The sequence below is a fragment of the Equus przewalskii genome, chromosome 5 (assembly GCF_037783145.1).
Source record: "Equus przewalskii isolate Varuska chromosome 5, EquPr2, whole genome shotgun sequence".
NCBI classification, from domain to species: domain Eukaryota; kingdom Metazoa; phylum Chordata; class Mammalia; order Perissodactyla; family Equidae; genus Equus; species Equus przewalskii.
In genome coordinates, this window is record NC_091835.1 from 67,480,445 (window position 1) to 67,507,629 (window position 27,185).

At 38.3% G+C, this 27,185-nt stretch overlaps 2 protein-coding genes across 3 annotated transcripts; one reads left to right on the top strand and one right to left on the bottom strand.

Annotated features, from left to right (window-relative positions):
- Positions 1-1,017: 1,017 nt before the first annotated feature.
- On the bottom strand, positions 1,018-18,285 carry LALBA (lactalbumin alpha). Of its 2 annotated transcripts, none has more exons than XM_008539049.2 (4): positions 2,952-18,285; positions 2,464-2,622; positions 1,898-1,973; positions 1,018-1,348 (listed from the first exon to the last, which is right to left on the bottom strand). In XM_008539049.2, the coding sequence occupies exons 1-4, from the start codon at positions 3,082-3,084 to the stop codon at positions 1,288-1,290; spliced, it is 429 nt and encodes a 142-aa protein (XP_008537271.1). In that variant the 5' UTR covers positions 3,085-18,285; the 3' UTR covers positions 1,018-1,287. The 2 variants fall into 2 exon arrangements, with proteins under 2 accessions (XP_008537271.1, XP_070477258.1); XM_070621157.1 differs by having other exon boundaries at positions 10,451-11,097.
- A 7,023-nt stretch (positions 18,286-25,308) lies between these two features.
- LOC103563631 (olfactory receptor 11A1-like) lies at positions 25,309-26,731 on the top strand. The gene is made up of 2 exons (XM_008539060.2): positions 25,309-25,383; positions 25,727-26,731. Exons 1-2 carry the CDS (start codon positions 25,309-25,311, stop codon positions 26,729-26,731), a joined length of 1,080 nt encoding a protein of 359 aa, XP_008537282.2.
- Positions 26,732-27,185: the final 454 nt, after the last annotated feature.

Below are 27,185 nucleotides of genomic sequence, written 5' to 3' on the forward strand. Positions count from 1 at the left end.
TAATCAGCCTTACTAGACATCTTAGGAAGGCAGGAAGAAGAAGAATACAGGAATTAGAAGATAAATCAGCTAATTCAGAAATAGAGCAATTTAAATTGGAGTTTTGGAATGCTGGATTGTCAAAGCAAGAAGAGATTTCATAAAAACCACCTAGACCAAAACCCTCATTTTAAGATTGGGAAACTGAGGCACAGAGGATGAAGATGACTTGCCCAGGTTCAGACCATCACTGAGCAGCAGAAAAAGACTTTAGTACTTAAATTTCCTGAGTCTCCTTTTTTCACATTTCTCTTAATCATTAGAATAAGTAAGGTTCTGGAAACATCCTCCTTAAAAACAAGTGAAGCATGATCCAGGGTAAAGGGTGCAGGGTGCAGGTGTCCAGAGTCTTCAGTTGCTGAGCTAACTGTAAGGGTCCTCTGTTCTTGTCTCTGGCTTCCAGAGAGAGTTCTTCTCACAGCTCTTTATGAAGGGTATTCCTTTACCCTGAACCCCCTCAAGTCACCCATTTCAGATTCTTGGAGCCGCTTTGTGTCCTTTGCCCACTCCACATCTCCACCTGTCAAAATCCCACCCACATTACAAAACCAGCTTAAATATCACTCCTTTCATGAATCCTTCCTTGATCCCTTTTCCCACAGCCCTCCCTCCCCAAATATAAACTATTTTTCCTCTTATGAATGCTCAGGGCACATTACTAACCTCTCTCATGATGCTTATGACATTGCTCCCTGTATTATATTTATTATTGTTTATCTTGTCTGTCCTCCTAGTCTTTGAGGGAAGAGACCCTTTTAGCCAACTTTGGATCCCCACTATAGTTCCTTGAATATGCCAGGTGGTCAATAAAAGTTTGTTGAATTGAAATGGTACAGAAAGTAACCTCCATCTTTGTTATAAGTTCAGCCTATTTCCTCTTCAGTAGAGATGAAAGGTGGCTATAACCTATGGCGTCAGTGTCCACTTACTCACCCTACTTCCTCCCTCTCCCTCCAGGAAGAAAATACAGCCAGCCACTCATAATCAGGCCCTTTATTCAGGACAGAAGTGGAATCCATTGTTGTAGTGAAAATGCCATTGGGGGCACTGAGCAAGGGTCAAAATTCCAGTGCACCAGTCATGCATCCCTGAAGAATAGTCCTCAAGTGTCCAGTGGTGTCATTATAGGGCCCAGGGCTTAGAGGCAAATTAGCTTCAAGCAGGTAGAAAGCAGCAAACTGAGGTAGCCTTAGGGAAGAGGAATTGCAGGAACATAAAGAAGGCAGAAGCAGCAAAGACAGGGGGCGTTCACAACTCCTCGCAGAGCCACTGTTCCAGCTTCTCAGAGCAGAGGGGCTTATGAGCCAACCTGATAATGGAAAAAGGAGACAGGGTAAGTTGGTTAACAGGATCTTATCTCAAACCCCCATCTAGCTTTATCCCCAGGTGGGCTGAGGTGGAAGAGTATGGATGAAAATTACAGAAAGACTTTCCTAGCCAGGTGGCAAGGTATATTTTTTTAAATCCATTTTTTAATGGATTTAATGGATAAATGGGCCATAGGGTCCATTCTTTAAAAACGAAGAAAATTGTAAGGCTAGAAAAGATGTGCAATGGTACCAAGGGCTTGCTTTGGGGTCTAGGACTAAAGAACTAATATTAGATGTTCAAGTCCAAGTGAAGGGAGGTCTGGAGCTCAGCCTTCTATTAGGGAACACTTATAGGAAAATTGCTAAATAGGAATGTAATGAGGAAGGCTTTAAAATTGGAAACCTGAGTCTAATTGATGAGTTTTGTTTTGGAGACTACATTCTATATTAAATGACCAGGATATAGATAGAGGGGGGAGTGGAGCTGGGACTAAAGGGGTGAGAAGAAGGAGGGGAAGGAGAAAGTAGAAAATAGAATGGAGATTCACCAGTAGTCAATTCCTTCACTATCCAGGATCTTCTTGGCACACATCACGTCATCAGTAAGGTCATCATCCAGGAACTCTGGCGGAAGTCACAAAGAAAGGAATGAAAGAGCTAAGTATTACCCAGAAAGGTAATTGGTTTCCCTCTTCCCCGGATCTAGTAGGTCTGGTACTTCTCTGAACTGGAGGTTTGTGCCTGTTGCCTTTCTATCTGTGAAAGCCAGTACAGTAACACCTCTCCCTAGGTAGGGACTCCCTTCACCTCTCTGGGGCTTCTCCAGAGGAATTATCAACTTCATCAGATGACTTACTCTGAAAATGCAGGGTATCAGACTTCAAGATTCTCAGACAACTCAGATCATCTACTAGTGAACTTCAGGGGACTGTCTGCGGATTTGTTGATCATGAAAAATTCTAAAAACCTCTTACTCAGTACTGACAATTCAAGTCCCACAGTTGATGTGGAGTCCAAGGCAGTGAAGCCTGAGATGTGCTTGACACCAAAAAGGAGATAATCCCAGGGGTAGGCAACAGAAAAACAGAGGAACAGAGTAAAAGAAGCTACTCACTGTTACAGGAGATGCCACAGATGTTCCTTGATGGGAGGATCTGGTTGTCCCTGCACCACATTTTATTATTGATCTGGAAGAGTCCATATTCTGTTTTGCCGTTATTTTTAACTATGGTTTGTGTGTCATAACCACTGCTATGAAATATGGTACAGATCCCTGAAGGAAAGATGAGAAAGAGTTATCACAGAGATGTCCAGGCACAGCACAAATGAGAACTTGTATTCCTAGACAGAAAAAGACTGTTCGGCCAATCTCCAAATGTGATAAAGCACAAAGCATCTTGATGAGATGAAAAGAAGAGTTCTAAAAAGGGTCAAATAATGGCAGAAAGGAAAAACAGGAGAATAAATGTAATAAAAGAGTAAACAGATAAGCAGACAAGATAAGAGGATTATTAGACAATTCAATGAAAGTGAAGAAAAGAGAAGGAAAAGGAGGATAGGGGAGAGAAGCAGTTGAAGAAAGCAAGGCAGCAGGAAACTCACATTCAGGCAAAGTGACGCCTTTATAGCCATCCATGGATTTCAGCACCTGGGACAGCTCACATTTTGTAAATTGCTTGGCCTGGGTGGCAGAGAACAGGATGCCCACCAGGAGCAGTGAGGCGAAGGACATCATTTTGGCTGTCCCCAAGAACCTGAAATGGGGGCACCACTCAGCTTCACCTGCTTTTATTCTTGGAGAAAGCCTCAAGGGTTCTGGCACCAAGTCCTACATCCAGGAAGAGGATGAAGAAAGGCTGATTGTGCCAGCACAGAAACTGTGAGCCTGCCAGCTTCCTTCCATAATTTCACCCCACTTTTCCTTTCCCTCCTCCAATCTTTAGTCTGTACCAGGTATTGTTCTTTGTCCAGAGAGAGTTCCAAGCATGATCCAGTTTCCCATTTGGCATTGTTTATATCTTTGTTTCTTGTAAGGTTGGTTCTAGGAAGCAGGAAGTAGCCTACTTCAGGAACAAAGGAAGCCTCACGGGTAACATGAACGAGGCAATCAGAACATATAATAAGGTTCCATGGCCAAGTTCCTCATCCCCCTAGAGACATACAGAATATGGAAAAGGAGTGTATGTCATCACATGCCATGGCCCCAGGATCAGAGCTTGCACTTGTCCAGCCAACCTAGGCATGGAACAAAGCCCAGGAGGAGTTCCTTGATATGGTGGTTCACAGCTGAGGGCTCAGGAATAGGGATAGAATATGGCAACATAGACGATGAGAATCAGATATAACTTGGATCCAGAGACTTCCTATTTCAGGAAGATGGAGAACTTGAAAAGTGTGTATGACAATATTTAGCTATCCTATGAGATATTGTCAGGATCCCCACCCCCAACCACCACTACCACTAAATAATCAGATACTATATTGACGTCGATTAAAAGATTGGTGCCAATAGCTGTTAGCCTCCTTCATGTCAGACTGCAATATCCTCTTTATCACAACCTCTAAACCTGATTTCTTATATTTCAGGGAATATCCATTCCAACCAAACTATTTAAGACCTCCAAACTGAAGGTATTGCAAACTGATATCCTACAACTCTTCAGAATCAAGGCAAACTCTTCTCAGTTTTATCCTGTTTTCTATACCATGGATAACCAGTATATGAAGTCGCATGAGTGAAATGAGTGTGGAGGATCTTGGTGTGCCAAAAGAGATAAGCAGAAGGTCCTGATAGCAAAGAGATACATGATCAGAAACACAGCAAAAGTGCTACATTGTGTTTCTCCTCCATTTCACCTAGAGGCATTGAAAGGGTGCATGAAGGACAGGAATAGGAATTCTATCACACTAAGCTAAGCAAGTATGGTTGAGAATATGTCTGGGAGTGAGAGATTGACCTTGAACCATGTGGGAGAGGGACAGATAAGAAAAACCAGTCCTCGAAATAAGCCAGACAGAGAAAGACACTGCATGATTTCACTCCTATGTGAAAGATAAACAAACACATGGATAAAGAGAACAGATTAGTGCTTGCAGAGGGGAAGGGGCTGAGGGGTGGGAGAAAAGGGTAGAGGGGCACATATGTATGGTGACAGATAAAAAGTAGACTACTGGTGGTGAGCACAATGCAGCTTATACAGAAATTGATAAATAATAATGTACACTCGAAATTATACAAAGTTATAAACCTTTATGATTTCAATACTGGTAAAAAATAAAATAAAAGCTAGTCCTGAGGACTACTCTTTCTAGTATTGGAGTCTAGTGTAAAACACCTTCTGCCCTGGGCTATGGGCTAAGTACCTGTGAAAGAATAAAATAGCAGGCCAGGGTATTAGGAACCACTGGGACTTTCTACATTTCCAGCCAAGTCAAAACTTAAGGCAGCAGCCTGCTTGCCTATAATTTGGTTGTACCTCTGCCTTTCCCTGTAAGCAATAAAAAGGAGTATCCAGGTCAGGAACCACAGTTAAGTGCAGAAAAGAAAATAAACGTGCCCCGGGCAAGAGGAACCATTATTTTCCTAGAAATGTTTGTAAAATAGCATGTCTGGGGGTCATCTGGAAAAGAAGATAGAAGATTCTAATGGGAACATTACAAACATTCAGAGCAAGATGTAGAATCTTGGAGATAGACCAAAGAAGGACAACAAACAAGGACCCCAGCACTGAAAGAGGAGCTGTATGGAAAGACGCGAGTACAGCTAATGGAGGAAACCTCCTGCCAAAATCTTCCTTGCCAGAGAGCTTTAGTCAGGGTGCTCTGCATGTAGACTGAGATCTGAATCCAGGCACTGAAGAGGCATTTACAACATACTGGATTTTTCAGAAATATGCTAGGAAGCTATGTCCATTCTTTCAAATGCTGTGGTAAAAATCAGGGTTTCTCAAACCAGTCCTTTTTGGAGAAATTCTAGAAATTATGGAATCAGAAGCACCTGATTCAAAACACATTTAGCAGAAGACATTCGAAACTAGTAGTTCGTAGGTGAGCATAGTTTATAGAGAAAGCCCAGGGCAACCATTTGGAGGGAAGACCCTTGGGACGGGCCACAATAATATTGATCATTACTTCTTACTGTGAATATACTCACCTTGTGCTGCTTCCTCCCATAATTCAGGTAAATGATCACTAAACAGACAATGAAGCTAGATCTTGGACTTGAGACCCAAATTTCAGACAAATTTCCTCATTGAATTAGAAAGTTATTTAAAGCAAACAAGATTTGGAGAAGGGGTGCTTTCTATCAGCGCTTTCCTTTTTTGGTTGCTTGTGCAAAAGTCCTTGCAAAGTTACTTAGCACTGTGGGTTCACATTCTACATCCACACCAAAGGCCTACGCTCAATTTACATGGGAGTATTTTGAATTGTTTCTATAACTGCTTTTGTTGTTGTTGTTGTGTTGTTGTTTTGGGTTTGGAGGGGTTGGGGGTAGTTTTTAGTCTTTTTTATGATAGTAACATGGGTTTATAACATTATATAAATTTTAGATGTACATCATTATGTTTCAACTCCTGTGCAGACTACATCGTGTTCACCACCAAAAGTCTAGTCTATAAATGCTTTTATGCTTAGATGAAGAATCGCTTTATTTTCGTGAATTGAGAATAGTATCAGCAAAAAATGCAAATATACAAATGTAAACCAAAACACATAAATTATTTTAAAATACGCTAACTAAAATGAACTTGGCCTTCTTAATTGAATATTAGCTAAAACAAATTGATATGCATGTAATTTCCAAGAATGTTATGAAATTTCTATGCAAAACTTAATAGATAGCTTTTTTAATTTATTAAATGTCTATTTTTAAATAAACATGTATTTATATAATTATACATCAATACCTATGATAGAATCTACATCCTGCTTTTTGTTAATGTGGTACTTTTTTTCCTTTTCTGATTGGCTTCCCTCTCCCCTTCTCATTTCTTCTCTTCCACACATTGTCCATTAACTCATATTAACAGTCTACCATATATCCATCCAAATTTTTGTCAATTGTTGTATTTTTATACACACATATTGTTTTGCTATTCATTTTAAAAAAATTTAATCCACCTGAAATTCCATCTGATTTCCTCTTCTGTTCAACTGGTCATATTTGTCTATTCTAACATAAATGTCTTGTTGATTTCATTTAGTGGTAGTGTAGTACTAACATTGTAGTACTAAGATACCAATGGGACATTTGCTATGTTCTGATATCTGGTATGACAAGTCTTCGTTGTTATTCTCTTTTTTTTTAGAAAATTAATCGAACTTCTAATTTTCAAAAATAATTTAAACCTACATAAAAGTTGTAAAAATATTATAATAAACTCACATATACAAATATTATAATAAACTCACATATGCCTTATACCCATAGATTCACCCACTGTCAACATTTTGCCAGATTTGTGCATTCTCTCTCATATTCTTTTTTTCTAGTTTTATTGCGATATAACCGACATACAACATTGTGTAAGTTTAAGGTGTACGATGTGATGATTTGATACATGTATGTATTATGAAATAATTACCATAATAAGGTTACTTAACACCTCCATCCCCTTACATAACTATCATTCATGTGGGTGCATGTGTGACGAGAACATTTAAGATCTACTGTCATAGCAACTCTCAAGTATGTAATATAGTATTATTAGTTAGAGTCACCATGCTGTACATTAAATTCTCCAGAAGATATTCATCTTGTAACTGAAGGTCTTACCCTTCGACCAACATCTCCACATTTCCCTACCCCCAACCCCTGGAAACCATCACTCTATTCTCTGTTTCTATGAGTTCGGTATTTTTAGTTCCACGTATGAGTGAGATCATATAGTAATTGTCTTTCCCTATCTGACATTTCCCTTAGGATAATGCCCTTAAGGACCACCTATGTTGTTGCAAGTGGTGGGATTTCCTTCTTTTTCAAGGCTGAATAATATTCCATTGTGTGTATGTGTGTGTGTGTGTGTGTGTATATTTACCACATTTTCTTTATCCATTCATCCATTGATAGACACTTAGATTGTTTCCATATCTTGGCAATTGTGAATAATGCTGCAATAAAGAGATTTAAATATCTCTTCAAGATTGTGATTTCATTTCCTTTGGATATATACCCAGCAGTGGGATTGTTGGATCATATTATAGTTCTATTCTTAACTTTTTTGAGGAACTTCCATACTTTTTTCTCTACTGGGTGTACCAATTTACTTCCTACCAACAGTGCATAAGGGTTCCCTTTTCTCCACATTCTCACCAACATCTCTTGTCTTGCTGATAATAGTCATTCTAAGAGATGTGTGGTGATATCTCATTGTGGTTTCAATTTGCACTTCCTTGATGATTAGTAATGTTGAGCATCTTTTCACGTACCATTTGTATGTCTTCTTTGGAAAAATGTCTGTTCATGTCCTCTGCCCATTTTTTAATCAGATTATTTTGTTGGGTTTTTTGCTGTTTTTTGATTTTTTACTGTTGGGTTATATGAATCCTTTTTAATTTTTATTCTTTTTTTTTTTTTTTTTTGAGGAAGATTAGCCCAGGGCTAACTACTGCCAATCTTCCTCTTTTTGCTGAGGAAGACTGGCCCTGAACTAACATTCATGCACATCTTCCTCTACTTTATACGTGGGACGCCTACCACAGCATGGCTTTTGCCACGTGGTGCCATGTCTGCACCCGGGATCCGAACCAGCGAACCTGGGCCGCAGAGAAGCAGAACATGCAAACTTAACCACTGCGCCACCGGGCCGGCCCCTATATGAATCCTTTTTATATTTTTTATACTAACCCCTTATCAGTGTATGGTTTGCCAATATTTCCTCCTATTCTGCAGGTTGCCTTTTCATTTTGTTGATTGCTTCCTCTGCTGTGCAGAAGCTTTTTAGTTTAATGTGAACCCACTTGCTTATTTTTGCTTTTGTTGCTTGTGCTTTTGGTGTCATATCCAAAAATCATTGCCAAGACCAACGTCAAGAAGCTTTTTCCCTATCATTTCCACTAGGAGTTTTATCATTTCAGGTCTTACATTTATGTCCTTAATCCATTTCAAGTTAATATCTGTGACTGGTATAAGATTGGAGTCCAATTGACATTCTTTTGCAGGTGAATATCCAGTTTTCCTCTTACCACTCATTGAAGAGACTGTCCTTTTCCCATTGAGTATTCCAACTTACTTGTCAAAGATTAACTGACCAAATACGCATAGGTTTATGTCTGAGTTCTGTATTCTGTTCCATTGGTCTGTGTGTCTGTTTTATGCCTGTACCATACTGTTTTGACTCCTATAGCTTTGTAATAGAGTTTGAAATAAGGAAGTGCAATGCCTCTTGCTTCGTTCTTTCTCAGATTTTCCTAGGCTATTTGGGGTCTTTTGCGGTTCCATACAAATTTTAGCATTATTTATTGTATTTTTGCAAAAACTGCCATTGAAATATTGACAAAGATTACATTGAATCTGTAGATAACTTTGTGTAGTATGGATATTTTAACAATATGAATTCTTTCAATTCACTAACATAGGGTATCTTTCCTTTTATTTGTGTCTTCAATTTCTTTCATCAGTGTCTTATAGTTTTCAGTGTACAGTTCTTTCACCTCCTTGGTTAAATTAATTTCTACGTATTTTATTATTTTTGATGCTATTGTGAATGGGATTGTTTTCTTTATTCCTTTTCAGATAATTCATTGTTAGTGTATAGAAATGCAACTGATTTTTGTATGTTGAGTTTGTGTCCTGCAACTTTACTGAATTCGTTTACTGGTTCTAGCGGTCTCTTGGCAGAGTCTTTAGGACTTTCTATATATGAGATGAGATCATCTGCAAACAGACTATTTTACTTCTTCCTTTCTGCTTGGAATTCCTTTTATTTCTTTTTCTTGCCTGATTGCTCTAGCTAGGACTTCCAGTACTATGTCGAATAGGAGTGGAGAGAGCGGTCTTGTTCCTGATCTTAGAGGAAAAGCTTTCAACCTTTCACCACTGAGCACGATGCTAGCTGTGGATTTGCATGGCCTTTATTATGTGAGAAATGTTCCTTCTATATTCTATATATTCTAATATTCTTCTTTTTCAAAATATGGTGACATTCCAATTTATTTTTTCATACAAATTTTAATATATTTCATCTAATTTCCACCAAAACCTGCTATCATTCAAATTAGAATTAACATAAAATATACACAGTAATTTTTAGAGAAGTAGCTTTTTATGATGTTAAATCTTTAATCTCAGAATATACCCATTTTTCTCTTTTCAGATCTTATTTTACATAATTCAGCAAGATATTATACTGTTCTTCATACAGATTCAACCTTTTTTATTAAATTTATTCCTAAGTATATGACACTTTTTACTGTTAACGTGAATGAGATGTTTTCTTCTTTCCATTTCTAGGTGTTTATAAGTAGTACAGAGAACAGGTACTTTTTTGTAAATATATCTTCTACATGCCCACCTCACAAAATATATTATAGATTCTAGTATACTTTTTACTAATATTTTAGGGTTTCTAAGTATATAATCATATCATCTCCAAAGTGATGGGGAAAGTCTCTTTTAGTTCTTTGGCTTCTAGCAAAGGGAAAGTCTCAGGAAAGTTATGTGCCTCCGCCATGGCTGAGGGCATAAAATAATTAACAGCAACAATAATAGTAACCTTCTCTCATGCTAATATAAAACCATTGGCCTGTTCTCACTCAGGTCTGAAGTTTATGTTTACATATCGACATCCAGTCACGGACAGATTATAGTGGATGATACGATGCACAGATCAGACTCTCTCCACTCCTTACAGATGAAAGCATTCATTCCCACAGCTGCTAGGAGGGTTATCTGCAGACATCATTCAACTGAATCCCTCTCTGAGAATCACTCTCAGAGGAAGAGAGCCCTTTTGCCTCAGAAGGGGATAATTCTGCATGGCCATCTCAGTTCCACAACTTCTTATAGGGTTGGCTGAGCACTTTGCTCTGACTACACCATAGTTCAACTTGTCCCTCTAACCAATCCTACTTCCTTCAGGTACCCATCTCCTCACACATACACACAGGTGTTGATTCCAAAAGCACTCTCCAATAAGCTTCTTGCATGTGAATTTCCATCTCAGAATCTGTTTCCTAGGCAACTTGATCTGTAACAAAAGATAATAATAACATCTAGTTTGTGCGGTTAGATAATGAAAACTAAAACTACTGAAAACAGGAGCATGAAAGTCAGGCAATATTTAGAGTATTTCCTAAGGCCTTGTATTCTACAGAAGAATGGTTAAGATATTAACTAACTTTATTAAGAATGTATTAGTATGGGGCTGGCCCCGTGACCGAGTAGTTAAGTTCACCCGCTCTGCTGCAGGCGGCCCAGTGTTTCGTTGGTTCCAGTCCTGGGCGCAGACATGGCACTGCTCATCAAACCATGCTGAGGCAGCATCCCACATGCCACAACTAGAAGGACTCACAACAAAAGAATATACAACTATGTACTGGGGGGCTTTGGGGAGAAAAAGGGAAAAAAAAGAGTGCATTAGTAAAATTTTCAAATCAACTAGTAAAAGAATGGAAATATAATATATAAATTTCAAACTCATACAGGAACAAAATAGAATAAGAAAATAACATACAAGCAAAAAATAGAATTATCAAAAAAGAATAAAACTAAAAAATAATAACAGATATGTGGAAAATCCCCCAAATATTTTGAAATTAAAGAACACACTTCTAAATAACCAACTTGTCAAAGAGATAAACTTAAGGGAATTTAAGAAATATTTTGAACTGATTGAAAATAAAAATATAATATTAAAATGTGTGGAATGCAGCTAAAGCAGTGCTTAGAAGGAAATTTACAGCAGTAAATGCTTGTATTAGGAAGGAATAAAAATATCAAATCAGTAATCTAAGTTTCTACCTTTCCTTTAATTAAACTAGCCCTTTAAAAAGAATATTCAAAATACCCATCCAGACTTACACGGCAGTATTGTGAAGAAAAAAACACAAGCGCTAATATGTAATGTCCTCACCTGTGTCAATCTTTACTCAGTGCCTGTGGAAAGGGGACAGAGTCCAAATAAGAGAAGCAGCCTGGAAATTCCAGACTGGGGCCATCAGAGAAGTAAATCAGGACCTATGGGGATGGAAATAGTGGCTAATAGCACCTGGAACTGAGGAATAACTTCCAAAAACACAGCTATGGAGGAATGTAAGATAAAACTCCCACTTTGCAACTCTATCCAAGAAGAAAATAACCCTTGAAGGTGAAGAGGGATACAGATGAACCATTGTATTACAAAGAATCAAACTGTGGTGAATCTATGTCAGAATCAGAGAATGACAGAAGAGACATCAGGCTAGTCTGAAAACAAGAGCAACCTCCAAGGTATGTGACAAGCGTTGGGAAATCAGTACCAGGACTCACAAACTGGGTGAGAAGCAAATAAGTAAGAAGGAGAGATCAAAATCCAAAAGAGAGTTAGGGATGAATGGCAAGAAATAGCAGGTTATAATTCAGGCAGTTGGAAACAGGGCAGAACATACAAAGGTCAGGAGTCCCTGTGGCATTTACCCTTTAGCATGGCTGGATTAGAGGGCACATTTGGAAGCAGTAACATGAATTTCTATTGTTTTTTTTTTTTTCTGCTTTGTCTCCCCAAACTCCTCCCCCCTCCCACGCCGTACACAGTTGTATATCTTAGTTGCAGGTCTTTCTAGTTGTGGCAGGTTGGACGCCGCCTCAACGTGGCCTGACGAGCAGTGCCATGTCCGCTCCCAGGATCTGAACCCTGGGCCGCTGCAGCGGAGCGCACAAACTTAACCACTGGCCACAGAACCGGCCCCAATGAGTTTCTATTCTTAAAGGAACTCTTACCACTTCTGAGTTGACAACAATGGGAGCTCTGACAGTTCAGCCTTTCTTCTACTTAGGGTGACTTTACCATAGATTTTTAAATACTTTTGTTGCAGGAAAATTTATATACAATTAAATGCACTTATTTTAAGTATACAGTTTGACAAGTTTTGATAAATATATGCACCCATGTAACACCACAATCAAGATTTAGGACATTTCCATCACTCCAAAAAGTTCCGTCATCTCCCTTGGCAGTCAGTGCCTCCTCCCTGACATCAGGTAGATTTTGAACTTATTTCTATAACAATTAATGAGCTTGGCATGTTCTAGAAATTCGCATAAAAGGAATCATACAATATTATGTTTTATGCCTGGCTTCCTTTACTCAGTGGGATATTTTTTATATTCATCAATGATGCTATGTGTAACCACAGATCATTCCTTCTTATTACTGAGTAGTTTTTGGTTGCATGAATATACCACAATACATTTATCTATCCCTTGCCGGTGGACCTTTGAGTTGAGTTTTTTCCACTGTGGGTCTATATGAACAAGGCTGTTTTGTACATTTGAGTGCAAGTCTCACTGTGAATATATGTTTTCATTTCTCTTGGATAAATACCTAGGAATGGAATTGATGTGTCATTTGGAAAATGTACAATTAATCTTATTTTTTTTAAGTCAAACTTTTGTCCAAAAAGGCTGAATTATTTTTGCATCCCCATCAATGATGTATGAGAGTTTCCATGGCTCCACATGATCACCAACACCTGGTATTATCAGTCTCTAATTTTAGCCACACTACTGGGTATATAGTGATATCTCATCATAGTTTTAACTAATATTTGCTAATAAATATCTCTATATGTAACAAATGACCAATTCTAAATCTTCTTTTGTGAAGTTCCTATTCAAATCTTTTGTCCATTTTTTATTACATTGTCTTCTTATTATTAAGTTGGAAGAGTTCTTTGCGCATACTAGATCAAGTTCTTTTTCAGATATATTTATTGTAAATATTTTCTCTGAATCTACGGCTTGCCTTTTCATTTTCTTACCAACGTGACTTGAAGAGCAGAAGATATTATTTTGATAAGGTCCAATTTATCATTTCTCTCTTTTATATTTAGTGCCTTTTATGTCCCAGCTAAGGAATCTTTGCCTGCATACTCCAAGTCACCAAGACTTTTCTCCTCTGTTTTCCTCTAGAAATGTTATCATTTTTTACTTTTAATTTAAATCTATAATACATTATGAGCTAATTTTTGTGTGTGGTTTGAGATGGGGTCAGGGTTTGATTTGGTTTCCTTTTTTTTCCTATATGGACAGTTTTTCTATAATGCGTTCTATAAATGTCTATATGGACAGTTTTTCTATAAGTTCTATACATGTATCCAGTTGTTCCAGGACATCTGCTGAAAAGACTAACTCACTTCCCCCCATTAAATTACTTTGGCATCTTTGTCAAAAATCAGTTGAAAATTTATGTATTCATCTATTTCTACACTCTTACTTGCTCCATATACAATATATCCCTATGCCACTTTAACACTATTTTGTTTACAATAGCTTGATAATAAGCCTTGAGACCAGGTACAGTAGTTTTTCTAACTTTGTTTCCTTTTTCAAAATTTTTCCAGCTATTCTAGATCCTTTGAAACCCATGGAAATTTTATAATTCTCTTCTAATTTCTACCCAAAAAAATATTAATGGAGTTTTTTATTTGAGATTTCATTAAATCTGTATATCAATTTGGGAAGAATTGACACATTAATAATATTGAATGCTCCAATCCATGAACATGGTATATTTCTCTCTTTATTTAGGTGTACTTCAATTTCAATGTTTTATCACTTTCAGTGTATAAATCTTGTCCACATTTTGTTATATTTATCCATATGTTTTTATGCTATTTTAAATGGCATTCTTAATTTTATTTTCCAATTGCTTATTGCTAATTAATAGACAAAAAGCTAACTTTGCATTCTGTTATGTTGTCAAACTCACTTATTAGTATTTCTGGTATTTCTTTGTAGTTTCCTTAGTATTTTCTATATACATGATCATGTCATCTGCAAATAAAGATAGTAGTGTACTCAGAGTTTTTCTTATGATTGAGTGTTAAATTTTTCAAATGTTTTTTCTGCGCTTATAATTTTTCTCCTCTGTTTTTAATGGGGTAAATAACGTTGATTGATTTTTAAACTTGCATTTCTGAAATAAACTACACTTGGTCATGATATATGAGCATATTAATATATTGCTGGAATTAATTTGCTAAAATTTTGTTAAAGATTTTTGTCTATGGTCATGACATATACTGACCTGTGACTTTCTGTTTCTATAATGTCTCTGTTAGGTTTTGATATTAGGATTATTCTGGTCCCACAAGACACATTAGGAAATGCTCCCTCCTCCTCTAGTTTCTGAGAGAGTTTCTGAAGGCTCTGTATTATTTCTTACTTAAAATTTTATAGAATTCACCAGTGAAACTATCTGGATCAGATCTGGATTATCTTTCAATATAAGCACTTAAAGATATAAAGCTCCTTCTAAGCACTTATTTAGCTGCATCACACAAATTTTGATATTAATATTATTAATATCATTTAACTCAAAATATTTTCTCATTTCCCCTGTAATTTCTTCCTTTACCCTTGGGTTATTTAACAGCATGTGGCCAGTGACTATAGTTAAAAATACTGTATTGCATATTTGAAAGTTGATAAGAAAGTAGATCATAAAAGTTCTTATCACAAGAAAAAACTTTGTAACTTTGTGTGGTAATGGATGTTAACTAGACATATTGTTGTGGCACTTTAAAACATGTACAAATACTGAATCATTGTGTTGTATACCCGAAACTAATATAATGCTATATGTCAATTATATCTCAATTAAAAATATATGTTGCCTAAATTCCAAATATTTGGAGTTTTTCTAGATATTTAATTGCTATTGGTCTAATTTACTCCACTTGTGGTCAGAGAAAATACCTCTTTTTATATTGTATATCCACCAACATAGATTCATAATTACTTTTTATGCTTTTGAGTTTTAAGTTCTATATCAAATTTAAAAGTGATTTATGGACCTACATTACAGTAGTACAGAATTCTATATTTGTCTATATATTTACCTTTATCAGAGAGTTTTATATTTTCATATGGCTTTGTATATCTGTTTATCATCCTTTTGCTTCAACTTGGAGGACTTTCTTCAGTATTTCTTTTTTTTTTTTTAAGATTAGCACCTGAGCTGACAACTGTTGCCAATCTTCCTTTTCTCTCTTTTCTTTTTTTTGCCTTTTCTCCCCAAATCCCCCCCAGCACACAGCTGTACACTCTACCTGTGGGTCCTTCTAGCAGGGGCTTGTGGGATGCCACCCCAACATGGCCTGATGAGTGGTGCCACGTCTGAGCCCAGGATCCGAATCAGCGAAACCCTGGGCCACTGAAATGGAGGACACAAACCCAACTACTCGGCCACAGGGCCAGCCCTCTCTTCACTATCTCTTGTAAGGCAGATCTGGTGGCAATGAACTCCTTCACTTTTTGTTTATCTGGGGAAGTCTTAATTTCTCCTTCGTTTTTGAAGGACAGTTTTGCTGAATATAGTATTCTTGGTTGGCAGGGTTTTTTCTTTCACACTTTGAATATATCATCCCATTCCCTCTATCCTGCAACGTTTCTGCTGAGAAATTGGCTGATCACCTAGTAGGAGCTCTCTTGCACATGACAAGTCACTTTTCTCTTGCTGATTTCAAGATTCTCTTGTCTGTGACTTTCGACAGTTTGATTATGATGCGTCTCAATGTAGGTCTCTTTAGGTTGATCTTAATTAGAGTTCTTTGAGCTTCTTGAAATTTTATGTCCATTACTCTCCTCAGATTTGGGAAGCTTTCAGTCATTATTTCTTCAAATAAGCTCTCTGCCCCTTTCTCTCTTTCTCCTCCTTCTGTGACTCCCATAATGTATATGTTGTTCCTCATGGTGATGTCCCATGTCTCCTAGGCTATCTTCATTTTTACTCTTTTTTTCTTTTGGCTCCTCTGCCTCAGTAATTTCAAAATTTCTACCTTTAAGTTCACTGATTCTTTCTTCTGCCCAGTAAAGTTTGCTGTTGAGTCCCTCTAGCATATTTTTCAATTCAGTTATTGTGTTATTCAGTTCCAGAATTTCTATTTGGTTCTTCTTCATAATTTCTCTCTTTGTTTATATTCTCATTTTGTTCAAGCATTCTCATTTTGTTGATTTCTTGATTTCATTTAGTTGTCCATCTGTTTTCTCTTTTAATTCATTGAGCATCCTTATGATGGTTATTTTGAATTCTTTCTCTAGTAATTCACATATCACCATTTCTTTAGGGTTGGCTTCTGGAGATTGTTTGTTTCTTTGAATGGCCGTGTTTTCCTGTTTCTTTTCATGCTGTATTATTTTCTTTTGGGACTTCAGCCTTTGAAAATTTAGCTCTCTCTCCCAGTCTTTGTGGTCTGGTTTCATACAAGGAGGACTTTCTCCAATCATCCCAGCTAGAGAATCTGGAGACCTCTCAAACCTCTTCTGGGAATGCACACTCTCTGGATTTGCACATGTAATCTCCTAATTAAAGAAGTTTGCCAGTTTCTCCTCAAGATCTCCTGTTTGTCTGCAATTCTTCAGCCTCTCCGGTCATAGAGAAAGTTGCAGTACTAGAGTTACACCTAGTGTCCGTCTGTTGTACTACAAATTCTGGCCATGGGCCAAGCCACAGTGACTGCCTTTGTTCTCAATCGCCCCCAACCTGACATCCCATTCCTGTCAGTGCTTACTTAGATTCAGGCAAGACAGAAAACAGTCCTTTGGTAACACCCCAAAAAGTCAGAACATTGGATATACTTTCCGATCTTTTCCCTCCCAAGGAAGAAGCCAGGAGTTACAGATTTCCTCCCAATCATGCCATGCCATGCCATGCTGAGAAGGGCTCTGGTGAGTGAATGTCAAGAATTTTCCTGCCAGATTTCAATGAGGTTGGCCTCAGGCTTGAACAACCTTATGTCATAATGTTTTTTTACACAAAATAGCCTTCACCACCTTCAGGCCAAAAATATTAACATTTGTTTTCTGTTTACCTGTGTTTGGGGTCTTCTGGCCTCAAAAGATTAGATATAGCAATTTGTACCCACTTTCCAAAATACATCTAAACAATGTAAGCTTTCAAATCTCAGGTGCTCACTTTCACAAAACCACAAATGGCTTATTCCTAGAAACATTCACCATTCTTCCTCTGAGATAAGAAATGGACAATGCCCACCTCACAAGCATGACCCACCGAGTGGCAGTGAAGGAGGAGAGAAAATTAAGATTTTTTTTAATGAAGAAATTCTTCAAGAAATATCTGACTCAGTTGGGAAAAGTAACAAGGATTATAGGTATTCCAGAAGGAGAAGAGAGGGAGAAAGGAGCAGAGGACTTGTTTAAAGAAATAAGAGCTGAGAACTTCCCAAACCTGAGGAAAGAACTGGACTTACAAATACAGGAAGCCAATAGACTCATAATTACATCAGTGTAAAAAGATCTTCTCCCAGGTATATAACAGTAAAACTGTCAAAAGCCAGTGACAAATAGAAAATATTAATGGCAGCAAGGCAGAAGAAAATAACCTGCAAAGGAGCTCCTATCAGGCTTTCAGTGGATTTCTCAGCAGAAAACTTACAGGCCAAGAGAGAATGGAATGATATATTCAAAATACTGAAAGACAAAAACTTTCAGCCAAGAATACTCTATCTAGTGAAATTATCCTTCAGGTATGACAGAGAAATAAAAGTTTTCCCAGATAAACAAAAGCTGATGGAGTTCATCATCACTAGACCTGCCTTAGAAGAAATGATGAAAGGAGACCTCCTACCTGAAACAAAGGTTTACAAGGTTTGAGCAAGGAGATAAATAGACAGACAAAATCAGAAAATTGTAGCTGTCTATCAGAACAGGTTAGCAAACACTTAATTATAACATAAAAGATGAAAGAAAGCATCAAAAATAACTATAAACACTTCAATTTAGTCACAAACTCATAACACAAAAAAGAATAATTTGTGACAACAATAACTCAGATTGGGAAGAGGAAAGGGATGGAACCTGCTTAGGCTAATAAAATGCTATCAGAAAATTGACTATCTCATCTATGAGATCTTTTATACAAACTTCACGCTAACCACTAAAAAAAATCAGAGCAGGGACACAAATGATAAATACAGAGAAAATTGAGGAACCCATAAGAGAAAACCAGCAAACTGAAATGCCAGTCAGAAAAACAAGGGACGAGAAACAAGGGAAATATAGAACAACCAGAAAGCAAGAGATAAAAGGCAGTATTAAGCCCTCATATATCAATAATCACTCTAGATGTAAATGGATTAAGTTCTCCAACCAAAAGACACAGAGTGGCTGGATGGATTAAAAAACAAGACCCAACAATATGCTACCTCCAGGAAACACATCTCTAAAAACAAACACAGGCTCAGAGTAAAGGGCTGGAAAATGATACTCCAAGTAAATGGCAAGCAAAAGAAAGCAGGTGTTGCCATATTTATATCAGACGAAGCAGATTTCAAGATAAAACAGGCAACGAGAGACAAAGAGGGGCAGTATATAATGATAAAATGGACATTCCACCAAGAGTACAAAAATCAATTGCATTTCTATGCACTAATAACAAACTCACAGAAAGAGAAGTCAAGAATACAAACCCATTTACAATCACAACAAAAAGAATAAACTATCTAGGAATAAATTTACCCAAGGAGGTGAAAGACCTATACAATGAAAACTATAAAACATCATTGAAAGAAATCAAAGAGATAAAGAAACAGAAAGAGAGTCCATGCTCATGGATTGGAAGAATAAACATACTTAAAACGTCCATATTACCAAAAGCGATATACAGATTTGATGCAATCCCTATCAGAATCCCAATGACATTCTTCACAGAAATAGAACAAAAACTCCTAAAATGTTTATGGAACAACAAAAGACCCCAAATAGCCATAGCAATCCTGAGAAAAAAGAACAAAGCTGGAGGCATCACAATTCCTAACTTCAAAATATACTGCAAAGCCATAGTAATCAAAACAGCCTTGTACTGGCAGAAAAACAGACACACAGATCAATGGGATAGAATTGAAATCCCAGAAATAAAACCACGCATCTATGGACAGCTAATCTTCAACAAAGGACCCAAGAACACACAATGGAGAAAAGAAAGTCTTCAACAAACGGTGTTGGGAAAACTGGACAGCCACGTGCAAAAGAATGAAAGCAGACAGTTATCTTAGACCATACACAAAAATTAACTCAAATGGATTAAAGACTTGAATGTAAGACCTGAAACCATAAAACTCCTAGAAGAAAATATTGGCATTACACTCTTTGACATCTGTCTTAGCAGCATCGTTTCAACTACCACGTCTACTCAGGCAAGGGAAACAAAAGAAAAAATAAACAAATGGGACTACACCAGACTAAAAAGGTTCTGCAAAGCAAAGGAAACTATGACCAAAATGAAAAGACAACTCTCCAACTGGGAGAAAATATTTGCAAATCACATATCCAGCAAGAAGTCAATTTCCAAAATATATAAAGAAATCATACAACTCAACAAGAACAACAAAAATAACCTGATCAAAAAATGGGCAGAGGATATGAACAGAGATTTTTCCAAAGAAGAAATACAGATGGCCAACAGGTACATGAAAACATGTTCAACATCACTAATTATTAGGGAAATACAAATCAAAACTACAATGAAATATCACCCTACACCTGTCAGAATGGCTATAATTAACAAGAGAAAAATAAAAAATGTTGGAGAGGATGTGGATAAAAGGGAACCCTCATACACTGCTGGTGGGAATGCAAACTGGTTCTGTCACTATGGAAAACAGTATGGAAATTTCTCAAAAAATTAAAAATAGAAATACCATATAATCCAGCTATCTCACTACTGGGTATTTAGCCAAAGAACATGAAATCAACAATACAAAGAAATTTATGCACTTCTATGTTCATTGCAGCATCATTCACAATAGCCAAGACAGGGAAGCAACCCAAGTACTCATCAACAGATGAATAGATAAAGAATATGTGGTATATACATACAATGGAATACTACTCAGTTATATGTAGAAAATGCATATAAAAACTAGAAGGAAATATATTTCTAAATAAGAGTTATTTTAATGCATATGTGCTATTCACCTGTTTTTATTGCCATGATCCAAAATTAGTCTTGAAAGACAATTGGCATGACATTACTTTCATGAAGGATGGCATGGATGGTCAGTTATTCCAAAAGCCAAACTTTGTTTTTATTAAGTATCCTCCAACATTTTACTGGATTAAACTAACAGCCGTATTGAGAATATTAGTTCATGTAGTTATCTGCAAGCACATATTGCAACAAGTTTATCCTGCAGGGCTCACCAGGAAGTTTTACTCCTCCTAGTGAGTATTGTAAGAGTGCTTTCCTGAGACTTTGTTTGTTAATGACTGAGGCCATTGTTTGATAACATCTATTTTATATTTTTTCCAGGATGAAATCTTGACAATCAATAGGAGCCAAATTAGGGTACATCTTGTGTAGGTGTGTACATCTGTGGATCTGTTCCATAATACTTATATGAGGAGGTAGCAACTATCTAAAGATAGTTTTATGAACCAACTTAATCATATTTCCAGGCCAACTCATCACAGTTTTCTTCTTTTTCTTAATATCCTCTATTTACTCTTCTCCTCTATTATCCAAAGGCAAAACTGTGGAATGTCAGATTTGAATTCTGGCTCCACCGTTCACTAACAGTATGATCCTAGACAATGTATTTGACCTCTCTGTCCTATAGTTGCCCGATATACGTAATTGTAGATAATGATAAAAACTACCTCCTATGATTCTTGTGAGGCTTCAATGAGATAATCTTGTAAAACTCTTATCAGAGTGCCTAGCACATAGGGACTATTTGATAAATGGTCTTTTTAGTTTTGTTATTTTCCTTTCTGGTTTTCACATCCTCCTCTTTATATCCTTTCCATTCATTCTTGATGCTTATATCAGTGAGTTGGGATGAGGGATATAAGAAGCCAGTCCTATTAAGGTGAATTTTTCCCCAGGCAGGATTTCTGCATTCAGGAAAGCCAGCTCTGGATGAAGGGGGTGTCTCATCAGGGTACTATAGACCCATCATCAAGGCATGGGTAACTGAAATTAGTAGCTAGATAACTCTGTTAACTCAATTTTGTTTTGTTCATTGCTATATACCTAGAGTCTAGAAAAGTGCCTGACAGGTCATAAATATTCAATAAATATTTCTTGAATTAATTAATGTCATGACACATTTTTATACAAAAGCATAACGTAATACCTAGAAAACAGCCTATAGATACTTCATTTCCACTTTAAACTCACAGATAACACCTCAGAAAAAGAGCTGAAATTAACACAAACTTTTAAGCACAAGCTGGATATTTTTATTACTACTATCATAAATTCCAAGTCGATAAACTCTGGCTTTCCCTTCTACCTAGAAAATGCTCTTCTTCTTCTCTTTCTCACCTGGCATCTCTGTCAGGCTCTTTACACAACCCAAGACCTAGGCAGCCATATTTTATTCTCAGCTACTCCCTCTAAGAAAGTATGCTAATTACTGCCTTGCAGGTCACCTTTTCCTCATACACGTCTTCCACTCTGCCTTCCACCTGTCAAGGTAAGACACTTGTCCAATTTCTTCCAGGAAGGACCATCCTGGTCTGTTACTAGGAAAACCCAACCCTTGCCATGACCCTGTGCTGTCCTCCGCCTGACCTCGATCTGCTCTCTGCTTTCACGTGGAAGGAACTCAGTGCTACATTTCTGCAGCAGGGTTCCTTCTTCACATTTATCATTCAGCTGCATTTTACTATCCGCCTCCATTATCTCTTGAAGGGACCTGACCTAGTTTTAGGTTAATCTGTGGTGTTAAACTATCAAACTAAACAGAACAAATTATCTACAGAATTATATGGCAGTTTCCTCCTGCCTCCTCCCTGCTAAGAGATTAAAGCAGGACCCCAAGTCCTGACCCACGCCAGGGTAGAAACTGCTAATCTAGCCCTTAGAAGTCACACTCTAAATAATCCATCCCAGCGCTGCAAGAACAAATCACGGCATACTCACATTTCATCTTGGGGTTCTCTCTGAGCATCAGATATGTATTAACTAAATTAATATTTGCTTAATAAATCATAAAGTATTACATAAATGTTGGTTTTAATTGTGGCTATTCTTATGTCTTTCCAGTCTTTCCCTATCTCTTAAGGAAGAGGTCATTAGGTTTGAGTGAAACACTTGGATATGGTCCCTGGTGGACCAGAACATTTCCCTGGAACGAAAACATAGATACAGTTGCTCCAGTTGGCTCCAAGCTACATTTCCTCCCCAGGGAGGTTCTTCTTCAACACCCACAAGGGAAAGAGGCTGTCCTGCTCTAGAAAAGGCAGTAGTGTCCATAGCAGCACATATAGAATAGGGACAACAGTCTTCTGTGGGTACCCTGGGGTAGGGAGAAGCCAATAACATGGAGCCTCCACAGGAGAGAAGCAGAAAATCCACAGAGCTGTCAGCTGGCAGAAGAATTTAGTCCAGGGGTAAGACAACCAGGAGAGGAGTTGACTCCAAGCCCGAAGCAGGTCAGGCCCCCTCTCCACTGAATCTTAGTTTCTAGAGTTCTTCTGGGCTGATACTACTCTCTGCCTATAGAGAGGACGCCCTCCTATCCAACATAAACAAGTTCAGAAGAGAGCTTGCCATATTTTTTAAATGTCTTGTGTTTGTTCCAGGAGGTTCCAATGAATGGGGCCCATATTTGCCAACAAACTTCTGGCGGTTCTAGGAAGAAACTTCATTTCCCCTCCTCTGACCCTGTTCAGTGAGCCTCACCTTATTTTAATACCCAAAAATCATGTTGTAAATAACAATAGTTAGCCCTATAAGAATCACCTCTATAAAACCAGCACAGATAGGTGGGTGTGGGTTTTCCACCACCACCACTCCCTTGGTCATTGCTCTGCCCTCTGAGCTTCTGTGGGCTAACTATAATCCCTCTTCTTCATAAGAAGCCCAATATTTGAAAACAGCCATCATATCCTTCCATTAGTTTTGTCTTTTACATGTTAAACATTTCCACATTCTTCATATGTTCTTTATACTTCACAGTTCCCAAGTCCTAATTCACGATAGTCAACAAAAATCTCAAATCATTTTCACACAAATGGCTACTGAGTCAGGTCTTACCCTTCTTTTCAACTGATTGTTAAAGCCTGCATGCAGATTTTATATGTGCCCCCTGTTAAATTTCATCTTGTTCTTAGGCTAGCATTCCAAAAGACAGGGTTATTTGGAATTATAATTCTGTCACCTATAATATTGGTTTTCCCTCTTTGTTTCATATCATCTGAAGTTTGATGAGCCATGCATATTTGCTGTGTCTACTGAAGTCACTGCTAAAAGAGGTGAAGAAGACAAGATCTACAAAACCTTCTCCTTTTCATTAGACATCTTTCTCCAGACTTTCAGAGAGTCATTGATGAATAATTTTGGTGTATAGTAGCCAAACTAAGAGTATTATCTTTAAGTTCACGGTCATTACCTTTTTTATGAAGCTTTACTGAAATTAATATGTCCTTTTTATACTCCTTTCTCCTGATCTACTAAATTATTAATACTACCAATATAGGACACTATGCAAGTTTTCACATTATCATCAGCATTATATAGCTCCTGATGACGTCTTTTTATGAGACTTTCAAGCGTTCTATAAAACATCTATCTAAGAATTTTACCAGAGTCCAGGTCAAGTTCACTGATTAGCAAGAGCAATCATAACTTTTTTATCATAAGCATTTACTCAGAGTCCAGACTTGAGAAGTTTTGGATCGATTCGCTGGTTGGTTTGGTTAGTATACAAGTTTCTTCCTTTGCTCCATCTGTCTGCTAACACCAGGTCCTATGCTACTCTCAATTCAAGTTTCTCCCTGGCTCTTTAAGAAGTCACTAGTGTGTAGAAGACAAAATATGTTCAAATATATATGAAAGTATTCTATTTGCTCTATGTCTATACTCCACATGTGACCAAATGTGTGTCTGCATGATGTAAGCCCAAAACCAGAGAGAAAAGTAGGACCAGGGAAGGAACACAAAAACCCTGTGTTCTTGCTGCCATCTGCTAATGTGAAATGTCACCTTTCTTAACTCCAAAAATGAGAAAACTCTATCTCAGGTTGGGCTTTCTGGTTTCTTCCTCCTACCATAGACACACACACACACAAACACACACACACACACACACGCACACAAACCCCTCATTGACTTCCATCTCCAACCTTAATCATAGTTCTTTCTCAAACTCTGAGTGACGATATTCCAGTATTACCTCAGTTATGGGAAGACCCAGAGATTCCTTCTCTATTTAGTGATCATTTAAATGCCTCTTACCCTAGCCCATTAATTGTCAGATGTTGCAATTTTTCTATGGCAACTTATTATTGGAAAATTATTGTAACTAATTCACTTATTTATTTATTCATTCATTCCAAAAGTACTTATCAACGTCTTCCTGTGTGCTTGCTGTCAGGGCAGCACTGCAAGAACTAAGAGAAGGAATCCTGTACCAATGTAGAATTTTCTAAAGAACCCACAGTTAGGTGAGATAAGTTGAGCATTTGACTTGTACAGAGAATAAGGGCAGGAGAAACAAGAAAAAGAAAGTATCCCCAGCTTCTGACAAACGATTAGAGACTGGGCAAAGTTTGAAAATGGCTTTACCAACAGTCACCAAGCTGCTTGTCCAAGGAGAAAGAGTGGCTTCCCAGGGGAGTGGGATCTGAGTTAATTCAGATCTTTCTATATTGCATCTCTCATAGAGTAAATGATATAGGATTGCTTATCTGCATTTCCAAGTCTCACTTTCTTGGAAAAGGAAAATAGTCTGAGATGAGCAGCTGCCTGAGAGATATGCATGACCTCAGAGTAGGACCACCCCCGACCAGGTCATGGGCACTCCCCCAACCTTCCAGAAGAGTTTACCAGGTATGGTTCTCCTATTGATGCCCAGCCAGGATTGTCAGGTAAATTGCTCACTGCTAATTGGAAGAGCTCTATGCTGCTCTCTGATTCTGACATTTCTGTTGTTAGGAAAGAATTTGGAAAAGCCCTGTAGGATAGTAGACTATATGCAGGAGCTTTGGAGTCAAGCAAATCTGAGTTCAAATCATGACTCCACCATAATGACCTTGAATAAATGACAAACTCACTGGGTATTAGTTTCTCTTCTATAAACAGGAGACGATAAGGCCTATCTCCAGTGCTTGCTGTGATGAATAAATGAATAAACGGAGCATAATGTGCGGTCATAACAGGATCTTGGTTAATACTAGTTACCTTCCTCTTTTCTCTTGGGCCCAGATCTAGAGGAGGAAGCAGTCCAGTGGTGACAGCGAAAACCAGACCACCTGGCTGATCTTAGTGGGCTTCCGGGAGCTGCAACACTTGGGCTTCCTCCCCTTCATCTTCTTTCTGGCCATCTATGTGGTAACAGTCGGGGGCAATGTCCTCATTGCGCTGGCTGTAGCCTCTAGTCGGACTCTCCACACACCCATGTACTTCTTCCTCTGCCACTTCTCCCTCCTGGAGATTGGCTATACCTCCAACATCGTGCCTCAGCTGTTGTGGAGCTTCCTAGAAGGGAGGGAAGCCATCTCGCTGGTCAGCTGTCTGGTCCAGTTCTATATGTTTGCCTCACTGGCTGCAACTGAGTGCCTCCTGCTCTCCGCCATGTCCTACGACCGTTACTTGGCCATCTGCCACCCCCTTCACTACACTGCCCTGATGAGCACCTGTTTGTGTGGCTGCCTGGCTGCTGGAGCCTGGTTCAGTGGTTTCTCATTCTCCGCCTTCACTCTGACCCTGGCGGCCCCTCTGCCCCTTTGCCCTGGCAGCAGAGAGATTGACCGCTACTTTTGTGACTTTGCTCCAGTTACAGGGCTGTTCTGTGGGGATGTGGCAGCCATGTGGGGAGCTGGAGTGAGCATCTCAGGCTTCCTGACAGTGGCCCCCTTCCTATTGATTGTGGCATCCTATGCCTTCATCCTGAGGACTGTGCCACAAATACCCTCAGGCCATGGTAGAGAGAAGGCCTTCTCTACCTGTTCCTCCCACCTCAGTGTGGTCGGGGTGTTTTATGGCACCCTCATTGTAGTCTGTGTAGCCCCAACAGACCACATGCCCCCCTTGCTCCGAAAGGCCTTCTCTGTCTTCTACACTGTGTTCACCCCTATGGTCAACCCCATCATCTACAGCCTTAAGAACCAACAGGTAAATGGTGCCCTTCATAGGCTCTGGGGAAAGCTCATCCCAAGACATACCCCACCGAGGGAAATGGGACAGCTATTGACTTCTTCCTGGATTCCAGCTTAGCCCCTTCCTCAAAGTCTAAAGGACCAGAGAGCACTGTGATGAAAAGATGGAGTCTGTGGGATTGAAACTTTATCTCTCACAGAATGAAGTAACTTCATTTTTCCAGTTGGAATTGGGCAGGGATCAAAATACATGCTTGATACAGGGCCTAAATACCATAGACACTCCATAAATATTAGTTGAAAAAAATTAATGAATTAATCAATACTGAAAAGAATGCGAGAGGGAACAGAGCATAACATCAAGTGGGGAACATTTGCAGATTATTAATCCAAGGTGACAAGGACTGAGGTTGACAGATAGGGAAAGAGAGATAAGGAGATGGTAATAAGAACCATTAAGAATTAAGATAATATCTCATGGCATGCTTCAAATTAAATCTCAGAAACAGAGAAAGAAAACTCCACAACCTAAAGTCTGTAAAGTAGTGATGTAGGTAGTGGTGGGATATGAG